The following is a 17,423-nucleotide window of genomic DNA, read 5'->3' on the forward strand; positions in this document are numbered from 1 at the left end:
ATTTGTTTCTCTAGTACCAAATTTGCACGGTGACCCCCTGTTTTATTCTCGATTTTGAAAGAGAATGATGAAAGATTTCTTGAGGAAAGTTAGAGCAAAAGTTTAAGTCTTTCACTTTCGAGGTGCATACTACCTTAATGAACTTGGATGGTGTGTTGATGAGGTTTACACATAATTGAACTGGTTTCTGATAATTAACGACTCAGTATTGAGCACATTCACTGATCATAATTGTTCCACAAACTATATAACACACTTACAGGTGGCTATATGTTAGTACTTTACAAGGAAAACAGAGACCAAAATTGAACTTAGAAAGGTACACAAAAGAACATGTTAAAATGCAATGTATGTAAAAACAGGATTTCTCCTTTCTGCAGTGTTTGTAAATAATACTTCTTTAAAAAGCTGTAAAAGTTGAGCATTTTCTTAAAAAACATTATCTTAAAGTTCCCTTCTTTGTAACAAAATGCATCTTGTCTATTCAAAATGGTTTATTGATCAAAGAGTCTGTGTATTCAAAATACCTAATCCTGAATAAGTCCGGTTAGTTCTATCATAGAAGTGAAAATGGCTGACCTATCCTGTTTGATGGCTTCATAGTAAAGTTATGTACACTCGTGACAACTGATAAAAAAGCTGAATAAATTCAGGACATTGAGACAATATTAAAATGTACAATGGAAAAACACTGTCACGATGATGTGCAAAGCCGTGTTGGCAATGACACTTTTTGGTTTTATAAAAATGTTTCTTTGGATGATATGACTCATTTTAGGTTTAATTTGGTAATGTTTTTCCAGGCAATGAATGATGTCTATGGTTGTAGAGGATATGATTGTTTCGGCAGTGAGTTGGCCCTGTATCTTCTTGTTTCCATTCTTCTTCCCTTGTTTTGCAATCCAAACAGTTCTACACATTGGAAGTGATTCCATCATTAAATTCTTCTTCAGCCAACATATTCTGGACAGAAAGTTGAAATATCTCAATCATTGTCAAGTTATAATCTGAAAAACATTGGAAGGATCTGTGAAACATGCATTAACTGACTTGCCTTAGCTGCTTCTTATGTTCATTTATGAAAATTCCTTTCACTATCTAACTCAATCAACTCGGAGTCATTCAGCTGCTCTGAATATCAATGTTACATGTACGGTTTCACTGCTGCAAGACCTACAGTGATGTTGCACACCAGAAGAGTGGCACAGTCAAGACCAGGAGAAATGACAGTGACAGACTGTTTTCAAAAATTACATGAACTGACATTATTTCTATACCTTCACGGAATCTTCTTCCACAGAGTTTAAATCCTTTAAGTTCAAAACTTTTGTTGGTTACTTGCATAAAGTATTAATCTGTAAACTTACTGTAAGTTTGTTCATGTCTTCTGAAAATGCCCCGATCTGCCTGACAGCGCCCTCATCCATCTAAAATACAATCAAAGAGATTCACATGTGAGATTATCATATGCATCTCGTGATGGTTCCTGATGCCAGCACCATTAATCCTGAACAGCAGCATAGAGAAATTATCTATCCTCCTGTATTGAGGATGACAATGTCTTTAATAATGGTCTGTAACTTGTCTTATGCTTGCAAGACTAGACTGTTTTCTACATAACTCACATACCAAGTATAGACTGGAAGTACATCTGATATTTAAACGCTATTGGCTACATGTACCTGGATCAGACCAATGACATTTTCCGAGGTAGATTTGATGGCAATAAACATTTTGGACAAAAACAACAGAGCTCTCATTGTGTAACAGACTTTTACCTATTTCTGTCTACTCTGGTGCAATCCTGATCTGTACATTTTAAGACTCACTAATATATGCAATCTTTTCAAAGTTGTACATACATAACAAAATATCACACAATATGAATGATTGTTTTGACAAGGCAGCCAGTACATATTACTGGAATTTCCCATTTGTCGTACCAAAGTTCTTCCACTACACCATGCCAATCATATTTGGAAACACCAAAAATATTTTCTCCATTTCAAAAAGTTCACTATTAGGTATTTGGTCCTACTTTAGCAAAGATACTGACCCATAAACACACAAACAATGATTTGAATTACCGTATATATTTGAAATGGGGTTCATTATTTAAAAAAACCCAAAGATTTATACCTCATCATTTGGTTGTTCCATTTCAGGATCATGTTCAAGGTCTTCATCACCTTGTCTATGAACCATGTCAGCACTGCGTACTTCCTGACGGTAGCTGCTGGTGATAGTTCCATTTGTGTGTTGGTTTCGTGGACCTTGACGTGACTTTGGCACTGTGGGCATTTCAATGTTCATTGGACAAACATAGTCATCCATTTCGATTCCTGATTTCTTTTTCCTGATGCCTGCATTCTTCTTTTTAGCCTGTGAGTAGAAAAGGCAAAGAATTGACAGAATGAATGAATGAATGAATAATTCAAATATGCATAGTCAACATTTATTTGATTGAATATAGTCATTTCTGAACTCTACAAGCAAATTTTGAAAAATGTAAAAAAAATAAATAACATTTCATTACAAGTAATTTTGAAATTCATCAGTCAAGTGTGTTCTGAAAAGTATAATTTTTTCAAAAAAATGAAAAAGAACTGCTCAAAATTACAAATAAGCAATCATATTCTAATTTGAAAAAATTAGAATTACAGCTTTACACATATGAACATTACAATGTGAAAATTTTTGAAATATCAAAACTATGCAAATTTTTGTTGATTATGCAAGCTTTATCTTTAAAATCATTTACACATTAACCATATCAAAACTAAAGTGGTCTCATTTGCTTTGGTAATTTTGAGTTAGGAGAACCATTGATTTGGTCTACAAACAGATGGACAGCTCATTAGGGAAGGCTCCATTAACTTTGATGGTACCTGAAACCCGAGTTGCTGCCTGCCAACTCGGGTGACAAACAGAAAACTTTTAATCCCCAAGGTGTTAATTTTCCATTGTTGCGATTATCTTATCGAGCTGGTGCTATGATAGGAACGTCAGGGCTGTAACGACTCACTCAATGCCACCGGCACACACATATGCTTGCACATGGAACTATGTTGACAGGAAAAAGTGAACTGCCTTTTTTTCAATGCAAGTAATCTAGTTTATTCTTTAATTTAGGCTCTAAACTAAGTTTTAGAAATATGGTGAAACAAAATATCGTTCTTCGTTCATTTTCATTCAAGTTTCCTATTTTCGGACGCTTCACTTCAGTAACGCGCATTGATCATATATGCAAATGTGATCAGAACAGCATGGAACGTTCTTTCCACGAGATTTTTCTTGCACTTGCAAACAACGTAACGAGTGAGTAAGGACTCCAAGAGCTGCGCGTATCCTGTGACGTTACATCTTCTATAGAGCGAATTTCAGTCAATGAATTGCTAGCCGGATCCGTCTGTAAACAGTATGGCCACTCGTACATATTATAAGAAAGGAGATATAGTAGAGGCAGTTAACGAGGCCGGTCGGCGGACGGCACAATTTTCAGTGATTTAATTCACGTTATTAAATTCACAATAAAACGAATTCGCGAGCTTACCATTGATTTTTGGTGATGTTGAATATAATTGAAAAAAGAACTAAATTCCAGTGTTCATGTTTGATAAAATTCCAAATTGACGACACCCAACGTCAACCTGTACGACACCGTATGTGTACAACACAACCTGCAGTCGACTAGTCGATTGTGACACAGTAAGCTTACACATAATGCAATATATCGGTCGACCCACAGTCCCTCTATCCGTGCATTTCTGCAGTTGTCTTTCCTATTCTGTTCAGTTAACAGACATGATTTCACAGAATATTATTCAGAAAAACATATTTAGATCATATTTGGAGGCACTGAATATTGGCATTGCAAGAGAAAGCGACGACAAATTTTCCGGTGTGATTCCAGCCGTTGCTTGTGCTACGTCAACCATGGATGTAAAAAATAGACATCCATGCGTCAACATACTCGCAGCGATCAACCCCAGAAATTATCGCACACTATCATCATTTACGATGGGAGAAGGATCACGAAAAACAAACACCGGTTTCAGGATATGATAATTTCTGTCTTCGTGTCGTAGATAGACGCAGAGAACACTTAATAGAGCCAAAAACTGCGAAAATTCGAGAAAAGCGTACACACAATCGGGGACTGTGGCATGCAGGACAAACCCTAGTCTGGCAGAAACCCTGCGATTCGCATTCTTCCCTGTTGGAACAGCGCGCGCCCTTCAGAGACGCGACGCGCTGTGTCTGGCAGCGCGTGCTCACAGCTGCACAGCCTCCGAATGCAGGCCCATCGCGGCGCGCACAAAACAAGGCACAGCGACTGTGGAGAGTCTAGACAAACCCAAGCTACGCATTATCACGTGACTGCCCCTCGTATCGCGGTTTGGCCGGCTGTGCGATCCAGGTGATCGCACAGCCGGCCACCTTTTGACACCTTTTACAATAGGCGTTTCTAGACCGGTGGATAGAGGGACTGTGGTCGACCTGAAAGTTGACACTGTGTTCGACGTAGCGTTTCAAAAGTACGAAAAATGAGACCAAATAATTGTTTGTTTATTTAGATTTGATCTAAAACCTCCGGCAACCAACAGACAAAGTCCTACTCTTACGCAGAAAATCAAATTTTCAAGCGTAGACTCCCGCGTAGACTTTCCCTTCCGCTTAACCACGGCCCCTCCACAAAACGCGATGTAGATCTATGATCGACTTTTTGGATTGACGTGGCGTTTCAAAAGTATGACAAACGAGACTCAGTAAATTTTGGTCGCTTTACATTTGATCAAAAACCTACCCAGCAGACAAGGCCCTACTCTTACGCAGAAAACAAAAGCTCTGAAGCGTCGACTTTCTCTTCCGCGTTTGAGACTTTCTTCTCTTTCGCGTTTGAGAGAAACAAACGTCGGCTTTATTCAGAAATGGCCGGCTATTGGTGGGCGTAACGTCAGTCCAATGGTAAGCTGCACCCGATGTGAACGTCGGAATAATTCGGGCTGTAGTCGGGAAAGCAAGGATGACCTCGAGAGCGATTCCCAGTACAGTACACGTTCGCAGATCGCGGTACTACAGGCTGATACTAGATAGCAACAAGTTCACCGCGTAAATTGCTAGATTACATATAGCCACATAGGCACTTCTGAAATGTTATCTCCGGCTTGCAAGACAACAAATATCAAAATATTATTATCAAAACCAGAATTTCGGGGCTAGAGAGCGAAACATTGCTGAAAAGTAGCCGGCCAAAATACGGAAGTAGCCGGTCAATTTGGCCGGCATCCGGCTAAAATGAACACGTGGATTCAAACAGAGAGGCTTGTTGCGATGGACAAGTAGCCTTTGGCTTTTGACCAGAAAAATAAGTGAGTGTTCATTAATAATTCAAAGACTGGATCCGTTGACACCAAAGTTTGCTCGTGACTTTCATTACATTGCATGCACCTTTCCGCAATGTGAGTCTGAACTGAAATTGAAAGAGTACGTTTTAGTAAAAGTCCTGTTTTGTTGTGCTGAAGTCCTCTTTTGTTGTGCTGATTTTCGCTACCGTACTTTCTCATACAAAAATAGCTTTTCGTATGCAAAATCAGCGTACGTTAATTAACTGCTTGTATTGTTTAAACAGCATTTTCTTTGAAAGGAATTCTATTGTACCATCGTTTTTGTAAACTCTTCATGCAATTTCATGAACTAAATGATGACCTCAAAGTAACAGCAAGTGCTGGACGGCACTTTTAACGCTGGTCGGAAATCATGAGTGCCGGACAAGAGCCGTCACGGCATGGGCCATGCTAAAAGTAGTTCCGGCAGTGCTAATGTTTTGTTTACACTAAAAGATAATCTGTTCGCATATGTTGACATAGAGATTAATCCTCTGATAACCAACTCGGGTTACTCGGGTACGTCCAAGTTAATGGAGCGTTCCCCTCATGTGGTTGACAGAACTATCAGATGATCAGATGGACAGACATAAAGACACCTCCACAGACTGACAAAGTGATGATATTGGCTGCCAAGCTTGCCCTCAGCACATGAAAGCTAAAACTCTTCAGTATTTGGGGTACGATAAAATACCTCAAGTTGTTTCAAACTGAAATTCATATTGCGCGTCATGCTTTACCTTCATTTTTGCAAGCTGTGAAAGTGGAATGGTATTTGGGTTTTGTTCAGCCTCTCTCTTCTTGGCTTGGCAGTCTGCACCCACCAGTGCCACATAGTGTGTTGTCAAGTGTCTTCTCAGTAGTGTCTTGTTTGGTGGTATCATGAGCAATGATGCCAATGTTTCTGCCGTGAAATTCATGTCAAGGACCTTGGAAAAGAGAAATGATACAGCGAAGGGTAAATTAACCTACCTGTGTTGGACAGCTTTGATATGTGGGGCAACTACACGGCACAAAAGTAAGATTTAATTTCAGAAAAGCTTTGTTTCACGATCAAAGGACTTCAACTGTATGAAATGCACACTTTTTTCATGACATATGCATGAACTTTATTACAAACTTCCTATGCAAGGAACTGAAAATTGAATTGAAAAAATATTGCCTAATATAAAACTTGTTGTCCATCATGTCCTCTTTATATGAAACAAAGTTATTAATTGTGTAGCACTGCAAATGTAGAGTTGATTAAAAGTTGTCATGATTTCATCCATTGTAACCGGCTAAAAACATGGCATTGAAGTCCGCCATCATGGATACTTCCATAATCTGAACACTTTCCCAGGTTGACGGAAGCTTTTTGCTGTAAGTTTCCTGATGATATAGAACAATGTGTATTCTAAAAAGGTACATCTTTCTCCTAGCAAATCTTGTGTATAACCCTAATAAGGGCTACAGGAATGGAATGGTTCAGATTTCTCTTACCATGAAAGCACCATGGACACCACTGCCTCTGAGATTTGGTGCATACTCTGAAAGATCCACTGATCTGAGCCACTCCATCACTCGGTGATTTGTCCAAAGCATCACCTCAGCACCATTTTGCCATGACTGCAATGGATGGAAACAGTCGTTGAGTAAGGTCAGTACGAATGTACTTTTGTGACATCAGCTACACAGCTAAGTTCCACAACAATGGTGGGAAAGCATTTGCAGGGGTACTACCGGTACTGTCACCATGCTCAACTCCACACCATGCTTGCTAAGTGAATATGTACACACTGTATGAACCTGGCAAATGCAAGGGAAGTTTCACCAAACACAAAAGTGAACCTAGCCTTTTTGGAAATCATGGTGAGTTGTGAACCACGGGAGTTAGATTTGCAGGTTGGTATTGAACACATGACCACTGCCCTACATTTCATGCAAAGTGGGATCACATACACAAATGGTATCAGCTGGTGATGAATATTTGGTTACAACACAATAACATGTCTGGAATCAGGTTACTACAAGACATTCTGCAAATGTGATGCTGTTACTGCTAAACAATAGTTAAACCTTTGCTGCAAAGTTTGGATAACAACTTCAAGCTCTTGTTAAATATTATGCACATATAACGAGAGTATTTTTCTCTGCTGAAGTGACATGTGGATCTTATAAGCAAGTTTTGTAACTGTAAAGTAAAAGGCCCATTTTGTTATATATTCTTCATATGTACAATATGTCTTCATAATACACGGCTCTTTGGTTGCATTCTAATGAATATATTATTTAAGTTGATTTCTTGCTTTTAGAGTTAATGAAGATGATTGGTTACTGAAGGAGCAATATTCAAGTCGTAATTCCTTTGAAAGATATTGTGAAAAAGACAAAAGTTATGGAAGATGTTGGTTTTGCTGAAAGAGGGTGCAACAGTTAGAAATTCTAAAGACTCAAAAAAAAGGCTTAGATAGTTTTCATTTCATGTGGCAGTGACGACCATTTGTGGATGGGCTGACTGGCAGTAAGACAGTTATGCTGGTGATTGTGTACAGACACACAAATTTATTATAGTGTGTGTGTGTGTGTGTGTGTGTGTGTGTGTGTGTGTGTGTGTGTGTGTGTGTGTGTGTGTGTGTGTGTGTGTCTGTCTGTCTGTCTGTCTGTGTCTGTATGTATGTAAAACAGAGACAGAACATGTATTGATGAGTGGAAAGGAAAAGAAACTAGCGAAAAGGAGGCAGATGCTGTTACAATTAACTTGTGTCTTGAATCTCTAGAAATCTCCATCGAATGCATATTCATGCTCATGTGATGTCAGCTCTGTGAAAATATCATGCAGCTCTTTGCTGCAGAATCACCAAGACAATGGATTGAAACTAATAAATATACCAGCTATACGAACAGTAAAGTTTAATGTGATATTTTGGGAAATGACATAGAGATGAACTTTCATTTTGCATGCAAAATCAGAGAAGAAAGCATGCCTTCATAAGCAGGGAGTATGGAAAGTGCTGGGAAAGTCTTCAAGCAAAAGATGGTTTGCTCTAAGTCAGAGATGCACACGGACTATATTTCAGTGACCTTAAAATAATTCATCTTTTTATCTGTAGATATCTTAAATTTTTCCTTCAAAAAGACACCATTATAATCTCAGCTATGCCTCATAAATACAACCGAAAGGACTGAATGGAACAAGTCTTTCAGTCTTTCAGCATTTACAGTTGATATAATAGTGGCCTTAGAATTGTGTAGACTTCAACAAATGTGCAGGACTGCATGATCCTTCATTTGTCTTTGATTTAGAGTGGCTGGTCCAATTCTTAAAGGCAGCCATATCTTCACTTTAGTCTAAAGTGCCTCAGTCTTTTTTGCAGGATTTGATTAAACAGTGTAAATATGTATAGCTGTAATCTTGTAGTGTGTGTGGCAATGAAGTTAAATCTGCTGTATGTAAGATCCACACGTAGTAGGTTAGGACACCTATTGTGCAATGTTCATGCCACTATTTGCATAATCTTTTCAAATTACCCATTGAGAGTTCCACAGAAACGTCTCAGAACCATCTAAATACTGCAGAGGAGAAAAGAAAGCATAAACTAACAGTAACACAGGAGAAAAGAAATAGTAAACAAATCGACAAGTAAATGAAAATGATGCAGAAGCAAACAGAATGTTCAATTTGACAGATAAGAAAACAGCATGGACATTTCCATGAAACTTGAAGGAAACCAAGCAAAAGATGTAATTCAAAGAAGCAAAAGTTTACAGAAATTCGACAGAGAAACTGAAAAGGACAACTTATTTCAGAGAAACTGATTGAGAAAGAAATGTTTTGGAGAAACAGCAAGCTAAAGCAATTTTCAAATAATACAATGAACAAAACCAAACAAACTGATTGGCTGCTAAACTGATCAAAGCCGTAATTCCTTCAAAACATCATTATTTCCACAGTATAAATTGACACTTTGTCCTGCATATGCACTTAGTACTGTCACAAATCTTTAAGAATCATCCGGTCACTATAGCAACTACCTCTCACCTCATCAGTGGTCTCCCTTTAAGGCAGTTAGGTGAAAGTTTTGTATTCTTAGACACTGGATTCCTCGTTTAATGCTGACATGATGCAAAGCATTGGTCACTTTTAGATAGAATAGATCATCCTGGAAAATAAACATATGAATTAAAATTTGATTATCTGCACTGTATTTCCAATATCAGTGTTCTCCCTAGGCCCTTCAAGCATCACGTCTCCGTGACGCTTGCCTTGATCGCCATGACGCTTGCCTTGATCGCCGTGACGCTTGCTACAATGCCGTGACGCTTCAGATTTTTCCCGACACCCTTGATTGACAGCCCCACTTGACAGCTCAGTGTATTCACTGGCATGGGACATCTGCCAAAACTAGCCTTATCAACATCGTTTTAGTCCTGAATAGACTTTTTCGTGTCGATTGACGAGTTTATTGACACGTACATAGGTGTTGAAAAACACCGCGCGCCAGCCGAGCGGCACATCGGTGTGGCCGCGACTTTGATCATGTGGTTGGAGCGCCATGTCAATGGCCGTTTATCAAGTTACGTGGCCGGGGATTACAGTGACGTCGACGCCGTGAAAATGCTGGTGGTGGTCAAAGCTATCGGTCAACATCGCGACCCTCAAAAAAGGTTTATAAGCGTCTATACCTGATGACGGTTAGTCTACATGAAATCTCCATGGCAGTATTACGAATGCGCATTTGTATTTTAATTATTTTTCTGTTCTTGTTGTTGAGACAAACGGTGAAAGTATCAGAGCAGGAGAACGGTAGAGTTCGTGGACGTGGGCTGCACACGTTACGTGTGGTTACGCTACGCTGACTTGACCTAGTTTCTCGATGTTGGGGTCACTGTCATTTTACAAGTTTTTTGGCTAATCGTGCAATCGTTCTTTTGCATTCTTGTCGTCTTTTTTTTTATTTCGCGCAAACTTTTTAAAATATGAGTTTGGATTAACTTTTTGGTCACGAAATGATGTCGCTACAGTGCCATGTGACGTAAACAGGTCAGGCGATTTCCAAGATGGCGGTCGAAGTGTGTGCTTTGAGCGTTTCACGCTGTTTTCAAGTTCAGGTCTCGTTTCAGGTTCGCTAAGGAGGCAAGTTACTGAAACGACAGGGGTTTCATAAATTTTGGTGACGATCATTCGTGTAAATACGTCTGAATTTTCTGTTATGGTAAACCGTAACAGTCCCTCTATTCATTGGGACCGTGACCGTAATGTGCTCAAAAACTCGCTGGGGTACACAGCCCTGATTGTGTGGCTTCGTTGCTCTGTATAATTTCGTAAACAAGTGACGCAATGTTTCATCGCAAATGTTTCTCCATGCAATGAGAGTACGAGTTGAATTTTTACAACTGAAGTTGGACTGCTGAAGAAAGCAAGATGTGACCGTTCAGTTTTCATGTATGAATTTATTGCAGTTCATGGTGCCACCTGTAAACTTGTTTATTCCCCTGATATGTATGTTCATGCAGCAATGTGTAGGTAAATAAAAGGCATATTACAGTAAATGACTACAATTTGCAGTGACTGTTTTATGTGTGTTTGTATTTAAATATATGTTGATGTATGCAAATTAATTATGTAAATTTTATGCAAATTTCCGACATGCTTGCCCTTGATCCTAGGGAGAACACTGAATATAATTATTTCCATTTGGTGATTTAATAATTTGATATGACAAAGCAGTTGCTGAAGCAATATAGCTTAATATGTTTGATTTGTTATCAGCATTTGAGAAATTTGAGTCAAGGTGAATTTTTACCGTGGTCAGGTAATGCAACATCCTCCCATCAATCCTTGCTTCGTTGAAGGCATCCTTGTACTGAGGTAAGCCGACATCATCCAGCCACCTAGTGACCCAGTTGTAGTCTAGCTCTCCCATTTTGTCGGGCTCTTCCGACGCAATGGCACGGATCGCAAGCTGTAATTTCTTTCTGTGCAGAAAATGTTTGATTCCGAGTTCCTGAAACGAACAAAACACATTACAGTATGTAAAATTTTCAGGTTAACGTATCACTTACCATGATCTGCCAATGGCTTGCCTCAACATCACTGACAGCCCATTAACTTATCAGCTTAACGTATCACTTACCATGATCTGCCAATGGCTTGCCTCAACATCACTGACAGCCCATTAACTTATCAGGTTAACGTATCACTTACCATGATCTGCCAATGGCTTGCCTCAACATCACTGACAGCCCATTAACTTATCAGGTTAACGTATCACTTACCATGATCTGCCAATGGCTTGCCTCAACATCACTGACAGCCCATTAACTTATCAGGTTAACGTATCACTTACCATGATCTGCCAATGGCTTGCCTCAACATCACTGACAGCCCATTAACTTATCAGGTTAACGTATCACTTACCATGATCTGCCAATGGCTTGCCTCAACATCACTGACAGCCCATCAACTTATCAGGTTAACGTATCACTTACCATGATCTGCCAATGGCTTGCCGCAACATCACTGACAGCCCATTAACTTATCAGAAAAAGATATCTATGCACAACAACATTTTTTCTGGTTTACAAGAATCATCCAATTCTTTATTTACCTTTTCAAGGAACTGTGGAGTTGCCTTGATAAGTGTAGCACCATTTTTCACACAGTGTCTGCATGCACTGACGTAGTTTCCAAGTCCCATCTCATGTAGCCATGCTGCAACAGTCTCTGAGTCCCATTTGGCAAATGGGACATCAATGTCACTGGTTATGGTGAGAAAAAAAATATGCAAGTTATCATCATCTCTGCCTGCGTTGATTGTGAATGAAATGATCATACATCCACAGCTTCATGGTCAGGAGTAGTGAGGAAAGGTGAACTGCATTCTGATTAAAGTGAACACAACCCATTTTGAATATAGACTGTTTGTTTCAAAACTATCAGCATGTAGAGGTGAAATAAGTCACATTCCCAGAATGCTTCCATCCTTTTTACCTTTCTGCTAGCATTTCACCTCATTTTAAAACAACTGTAGTAAATTCCATCACAGAAAGAATCCCATCCAATAGAGGGGAAGAGCTGCTCTTACTCATTTTTGAAATCTCTGGACCATCCAAGTCTAGCGCCAGCTGTAGCTCGGAGACGTCCACCTCTTCTGAAAGCATTGTAGTCCTCATCATCTTCAGGTTCAGATTCTGGATTCCAGCTCCCTGAACTGCTTCTTCTCAGCCTGAAATACACCACAAATGACTCTTGGTATAGTTGCAGGTAATACAGTTAGTACTGTACAACTACTTAGAACTGAACTTCCATACCGATGGTACATTCTGCCTTCCATGGTACAATGTTTGAGGGTTGCACTCATAACAGAGAAAACAAACAAAAAGAGAGTCAGACAAATTAAAAGATAGACTATAGGACTTCTGCATGGGAACTTCTTGTACACTAATGTTATGGAATGAATAGAGAAAATAGGTTTAACTATGAAAGGTCTGAATGCAGACAGTTATCAAGTGTAGGTAATATCATTCTATATACCACTGTTTGTACATAAGATAGTTCATGCCTAGAAAATCAAAGACTTAGACTTTTGCTAAAACTTTCCTTAAGCAAACTTTCAACCTTTCTCTTTCAAAATCAAAAATAAAATTGGGGGGTCACTGTGCAAATTTTGGTATTATAGAGAAACAAATTACCCAACGTTTAGCAATATTTGAAATTCAAAATTGCCGCCATCCCTGTGTTATCTGTATGGGGAAAAATAAAGTTTCAGATTCTCATGAAACTAAGCAAGTGGAAAGTTTATCTACTCCATAAGCTTTAAGAATATTGTAAAAGCTTAGGGTCCAAATATCTGTCCCAAGGCATTCTACCTTAAGCGCCATTTTCTGATGCAAAGAATCACTGGCAAAATGAGAAACAATACGAGGATATTTCAGGCTTTTGTACAGGCCTTGAAGGCTGACAATGAGGGACTACGGATCATTTTTGTCCCGATTTGTCCAAAGCTATGAGGAAATGATGGACTACATAGCAACAGTTTTGGCGAGTACATTTAAGGTAGAACGCACCTCGGGGACAGACATTCGGACTCTCAAACTTTTACAGTTCTCTTCTGATATACCACATGTGGGGGTTCATTTTAAAGCTCTTGGTGAAAGAAAACTTTTCAGCGGCTTAGTTTTTCGAAAATCGAAAATTTTATTTTTCTCCATAGAGTTAACACAGGGATAGCGGCCATTTTGAATTTCTAGTATCGGTAAATCTTGGGTAATTCGTTTCTCTAGTACCAAAATTTGCACGATGACCCCCTATTTTTATTCTTGATTTTGAAAGAGAATTATTGAAAGATTCCTTGAGGATAGTTAGAGCAAAAGTTTAAGTCTTTCACTTTCGAGGTGCATACTACCTTAAACTAGGAGCAATAATTATCACAACTTGCCTGCCAAAGAATCGTTTGATTCCACTTTTCTTTTTCTTCTGTTCCTTGGGAGACCCTGGATAGTGTGCTTTGTCCAATGTTGTGAAAGCTCCATATCTCTGAAGCCCTGCCTGGGCTTTCTCTTCCTCCATCCCGGCAACTTCTGTTTCAGCTTTGAAAACAAACAAACAGAAAGAAAATTTGTTGATGATTTTGTGTAATTGTTGTTTTTTTGTGACATATTGGACAGTTAACATAATTATTTTGAAGTGACATAGTTGCCATCTTTTGATATCAATTTTATATATTCTCAGTTTTGATACTCAAGTTATTTTGTTTTGCGTATGATATGTGCTGAAAGAGTAGTTTGCATAACATGCACCACAGCCTACAAATGGAGTAAAAATGTGCAATGGCATAATTGTTTGCTTCTACTGAAAATTTATGCTTTTGGAATACTAGGTCATTGCTGTGATAACAGCCAACAAACTCTGGTATACACTTAATTTGTAATCTTCTCATGTCATCCGTTGATGTAAACTCAATTTTTGGTTGGTATTTCATTTTTTCTTGACATCGAAAAATGCCATAAAAATAGCAACTATGTCCCTTCATTGACATATTACATAGTGTGATGCACATTTGCTGGTAATGTGGTTTGCTTTCATGAAGAAAGCAATGATCTCATGAAATGGAAACATAAGAACAGCCAATATTTTGGCATTCTTGTTGTAAATGCCCACTTATAGAATTACTACAATACCTTATTTAACATATGAAAACATAAACACAAATGAAGAAAATTATCTATCATAAATGAATATGCAAATATCAATAAATATGAATGCAATGTTATTTTTTTTTAAATGTGAAATAAGAAATCACATGAGTGTAATGTTCTCCTGATACCAATAATTCATAATACTGAATAGACTGAGAAGTGTTTTATCTGCCTGTATCGAGAGAGGCTTTGTTATGGAGACTCAGTCTTTGATTATATCTTTACATCATCTAGTATGACAGGAACTTTTAGCTGGTCTTGAAATACTTAACTTGTCACCAACACATATCCAAGAAACTCTCAAGAAATTTACAATGACAGGCAGATAAACATTCTTTATGACATGGCCCAAATAATATAAAAGAAACCTCTTCACTGCTTTGCATGTTTGAATTTTCAGGTGCCATTATGAATTACAATATAAAAACCAAATGAATTGGTGATATCCTTTAAACAGTGAGAGTATGTTTGATACACCAAGTTTACTATATTATGATAGTCCAGAGGTTAAAATGACGATGATGACAGGAATGATAGGAGGAAATACCAGCACTTCTTGGCCCACTACAATTTATCTACTTTATTACCCTTTCACAACCACAGTTTGGTTTAATCTTACTATTGTGGTGTGGCATTATTGAACTGTGGAATACTCAGAAAGGGTGGGTGAAAAGCTTTGGCCAAAACATGATCCACATCACCAAACATCTGTACATGTAGATACACTCTAGCTGTAAAGCTGGGGAAACATTACAAAGTTACCCTGCCATTAAGCCTTATGAAGCACACAACATCTTTTGACAATGTCTTTCATGAATATATTGGATTTCCAAAGTTTTATTTGAGATTGTTTCTGCACTTGACATCACAATTGAAATCTACATTGAATTGTAGATGGCAATGCTCATTAAACCAGACATTTAGTATGGCACAACTTACAGCACTTCACTTTTTCACATAGTAAGAGTAGATCGGAAGTCAAATGATGGTGTTCCAAGATGAGGATGACCAGTCAATGAGTAGATGAACATATCCCCGCCACCTTTAGTTCTGTATCACATGCTTTTATACCGAGCATTTTATATAGTCCACCTTTTGTGCAAGTTGAAGGCCACTGCTGCTATGATTTCGACAAACAGTACTTTTATCTCTGCTTGTTAGGTTCCTAAATAATTTCTGTGTTTTGATATTTTATTCTTTGAACTTTGTTTTCCTTCTGACCATACTGTCTATCACACAAATCTAACTGTCCATCAGAAATGGTCATTCTAGAACTCTTTTGCATCCATTTATTTCTGAAAGTTGCCTCCCTTCTCTACACTTTATTTTCTTGCCTTACTCCTGACGATCTAGAAATAATGGACATATGCACATTCCACATGCACCTATGAACTACAGGTACGAATGTGTCAGCTACATCCTGCCCAGACTGAAAACTGAGTGTACATAATGTGGTATGGATCTTTGTTTTGTGTATTCCTATTGCCAGACTAAAGCCAGTTAATTTGTCAAGCCACTTCTGTATAGTATAGTGGTGTGATGAATTTAACACTTTGATTTCTTGCCTGCCTTCAGTTGCCACTGTTTTTGTCTTCCAATGATACTTTAAAATTTGCAGATTTCCTTGAGCAAAAAACTTTAATTTATTTTTTTCATGTTTCCAACAACAATAATTTAACAGAGTGGCCTTCAACTTGGATCCCTTCACAACAATACATGTCTTTCCAAAACAAACACTTTGGCACCAAGTATTTTCATAATCATTGACACAGTCTGTGCCAGGTTTTCTGACATCTGCTTTAACATGATGGTTATGAAAGGGATTGAGATCAGCTTGCTATACATTACCTGTTCTCACATTTCAATACGTTTTGCGAGATGATCAAATGCAATGTGGCTGCATATACTTATACCTTCAACAATGCATACAAACACATCACCCAAGCTGCCACAATACAAATCACAATAGCATTGCCATGATGATTCACCAGTCTTCAAGAGGGCTCCAGTCCTTTATCATGATGGCTTTCCAGTCAAATTGTTTAGTGGGAAGTTTTTACACAGCAGAGACATTTTGTAGTGAGGGTTTTAAACTCTTGAGGGCAGTTTAAATGGGAGCATTATCAAAAAATGGAAGACTTAATGAATTATGGAGGCAGGGTACATGCAGAGCGTGGATGTGTCTGTGTGAATGTGGGTACATGTAAACGTTGACAGTTAGGGTGTACAACAACATAGAGGACACACTGTGACACTGTCAAACATACATGACACAGGTATACTGTATAACATGTCAGTGAAAAATGTGACATTTGTCATAACTGTGACATACAAAGGACATGACACCCTGAGACATTGGAGCAATACTTGATGCTTTCATAAGTATTGTTGACAAATTGACATTTCCACAAGTTGTGACAGTTTGACATAATGGGCACATGTCAGTGAAAGCTTATTCTTGCATATGTTTTCACAGTGCAAAGGATGGATAACGCACTGCTTGATATCTGTGTACCTACAGGTACCGGTACATGGTCAATCCCATTGGGATCTGAATGATACATACAATGGTATTATAGGTACACACATTAATGAATCTGAAAAGCATGCTGTTTATGAACTGTTCAATTGAAATTTGACGCATGAATGATCAATGTAGCTGTGGTGAGTAAAGAATTAGTAAACTATTAAATGGACTTTCAACTGGGTATATTGGATTATTTACTATTGTTTTAGATTAAGTTCATTTATTGTCTGAATTGGGAATATTTTGTGATTTTTGGCACTAGATTGGTACAAGTCCATCAATCAAATAAACTACAGGTTAACACTGATAGAGAAGCTAGGATCACAGTA

General features: G+C 38.3%; 1 protein-coding gene across 1 annotated transcript in view; it reads right to left on the reverse strand.

Moving 5' to 3' along the window:
- Window positions 1–279: 279 nt before the first annotated feature.
- LOC139131212 (liprin-beta-1-like) overlaps window positions 280–17,423 on the reverse strand; it is a 68,788-nt gene continuing 51,644 nt past the window's right edge. Inside the window, 11 exon segments of the mRNA XM_070697188.1 lie at window positions 280–963; window positions 1,368–1,427; window positions 2,140–2,382; window positions 6,128–6,316; window positions 6,870–6,995; window positions 9,402–9,439; window positions 9,442–9,529; window positions 11,174–11,374; window positions 11,978–12,128; window positions 12,455–12,595; window positions 13,808–13,958. Coding sequence (XP_070553289.1) covers window positions 913–963; window positions 1,368–1,427; window positions 2,140–2,382; window positions 6,128–6,316; window positions 6,870–6,995; window positions 9,402–9,439; window positions 9,442–9,529; window positions 11,174–11,374; window positions 11,978–12,128; window positions 12,455–12,595; window positions 13,808–13,958 — 1,439 coding nt within the window. The 3' untranslated portion in view covers window positions 280–912.

Source organism: Ptychodera flava, chromosome 1, assembly GCF_041260155.1.
Source record: "Ptychodera flava strain L36383 chromosome 1, AS_Pfla_20210202, whole genome shotgun sequence".
NCBI lineage: Eukaryota > Metazoa > Hemichordata > Enteropneusta > Ptychoderidae > Ptychodera > Ptychodera flava.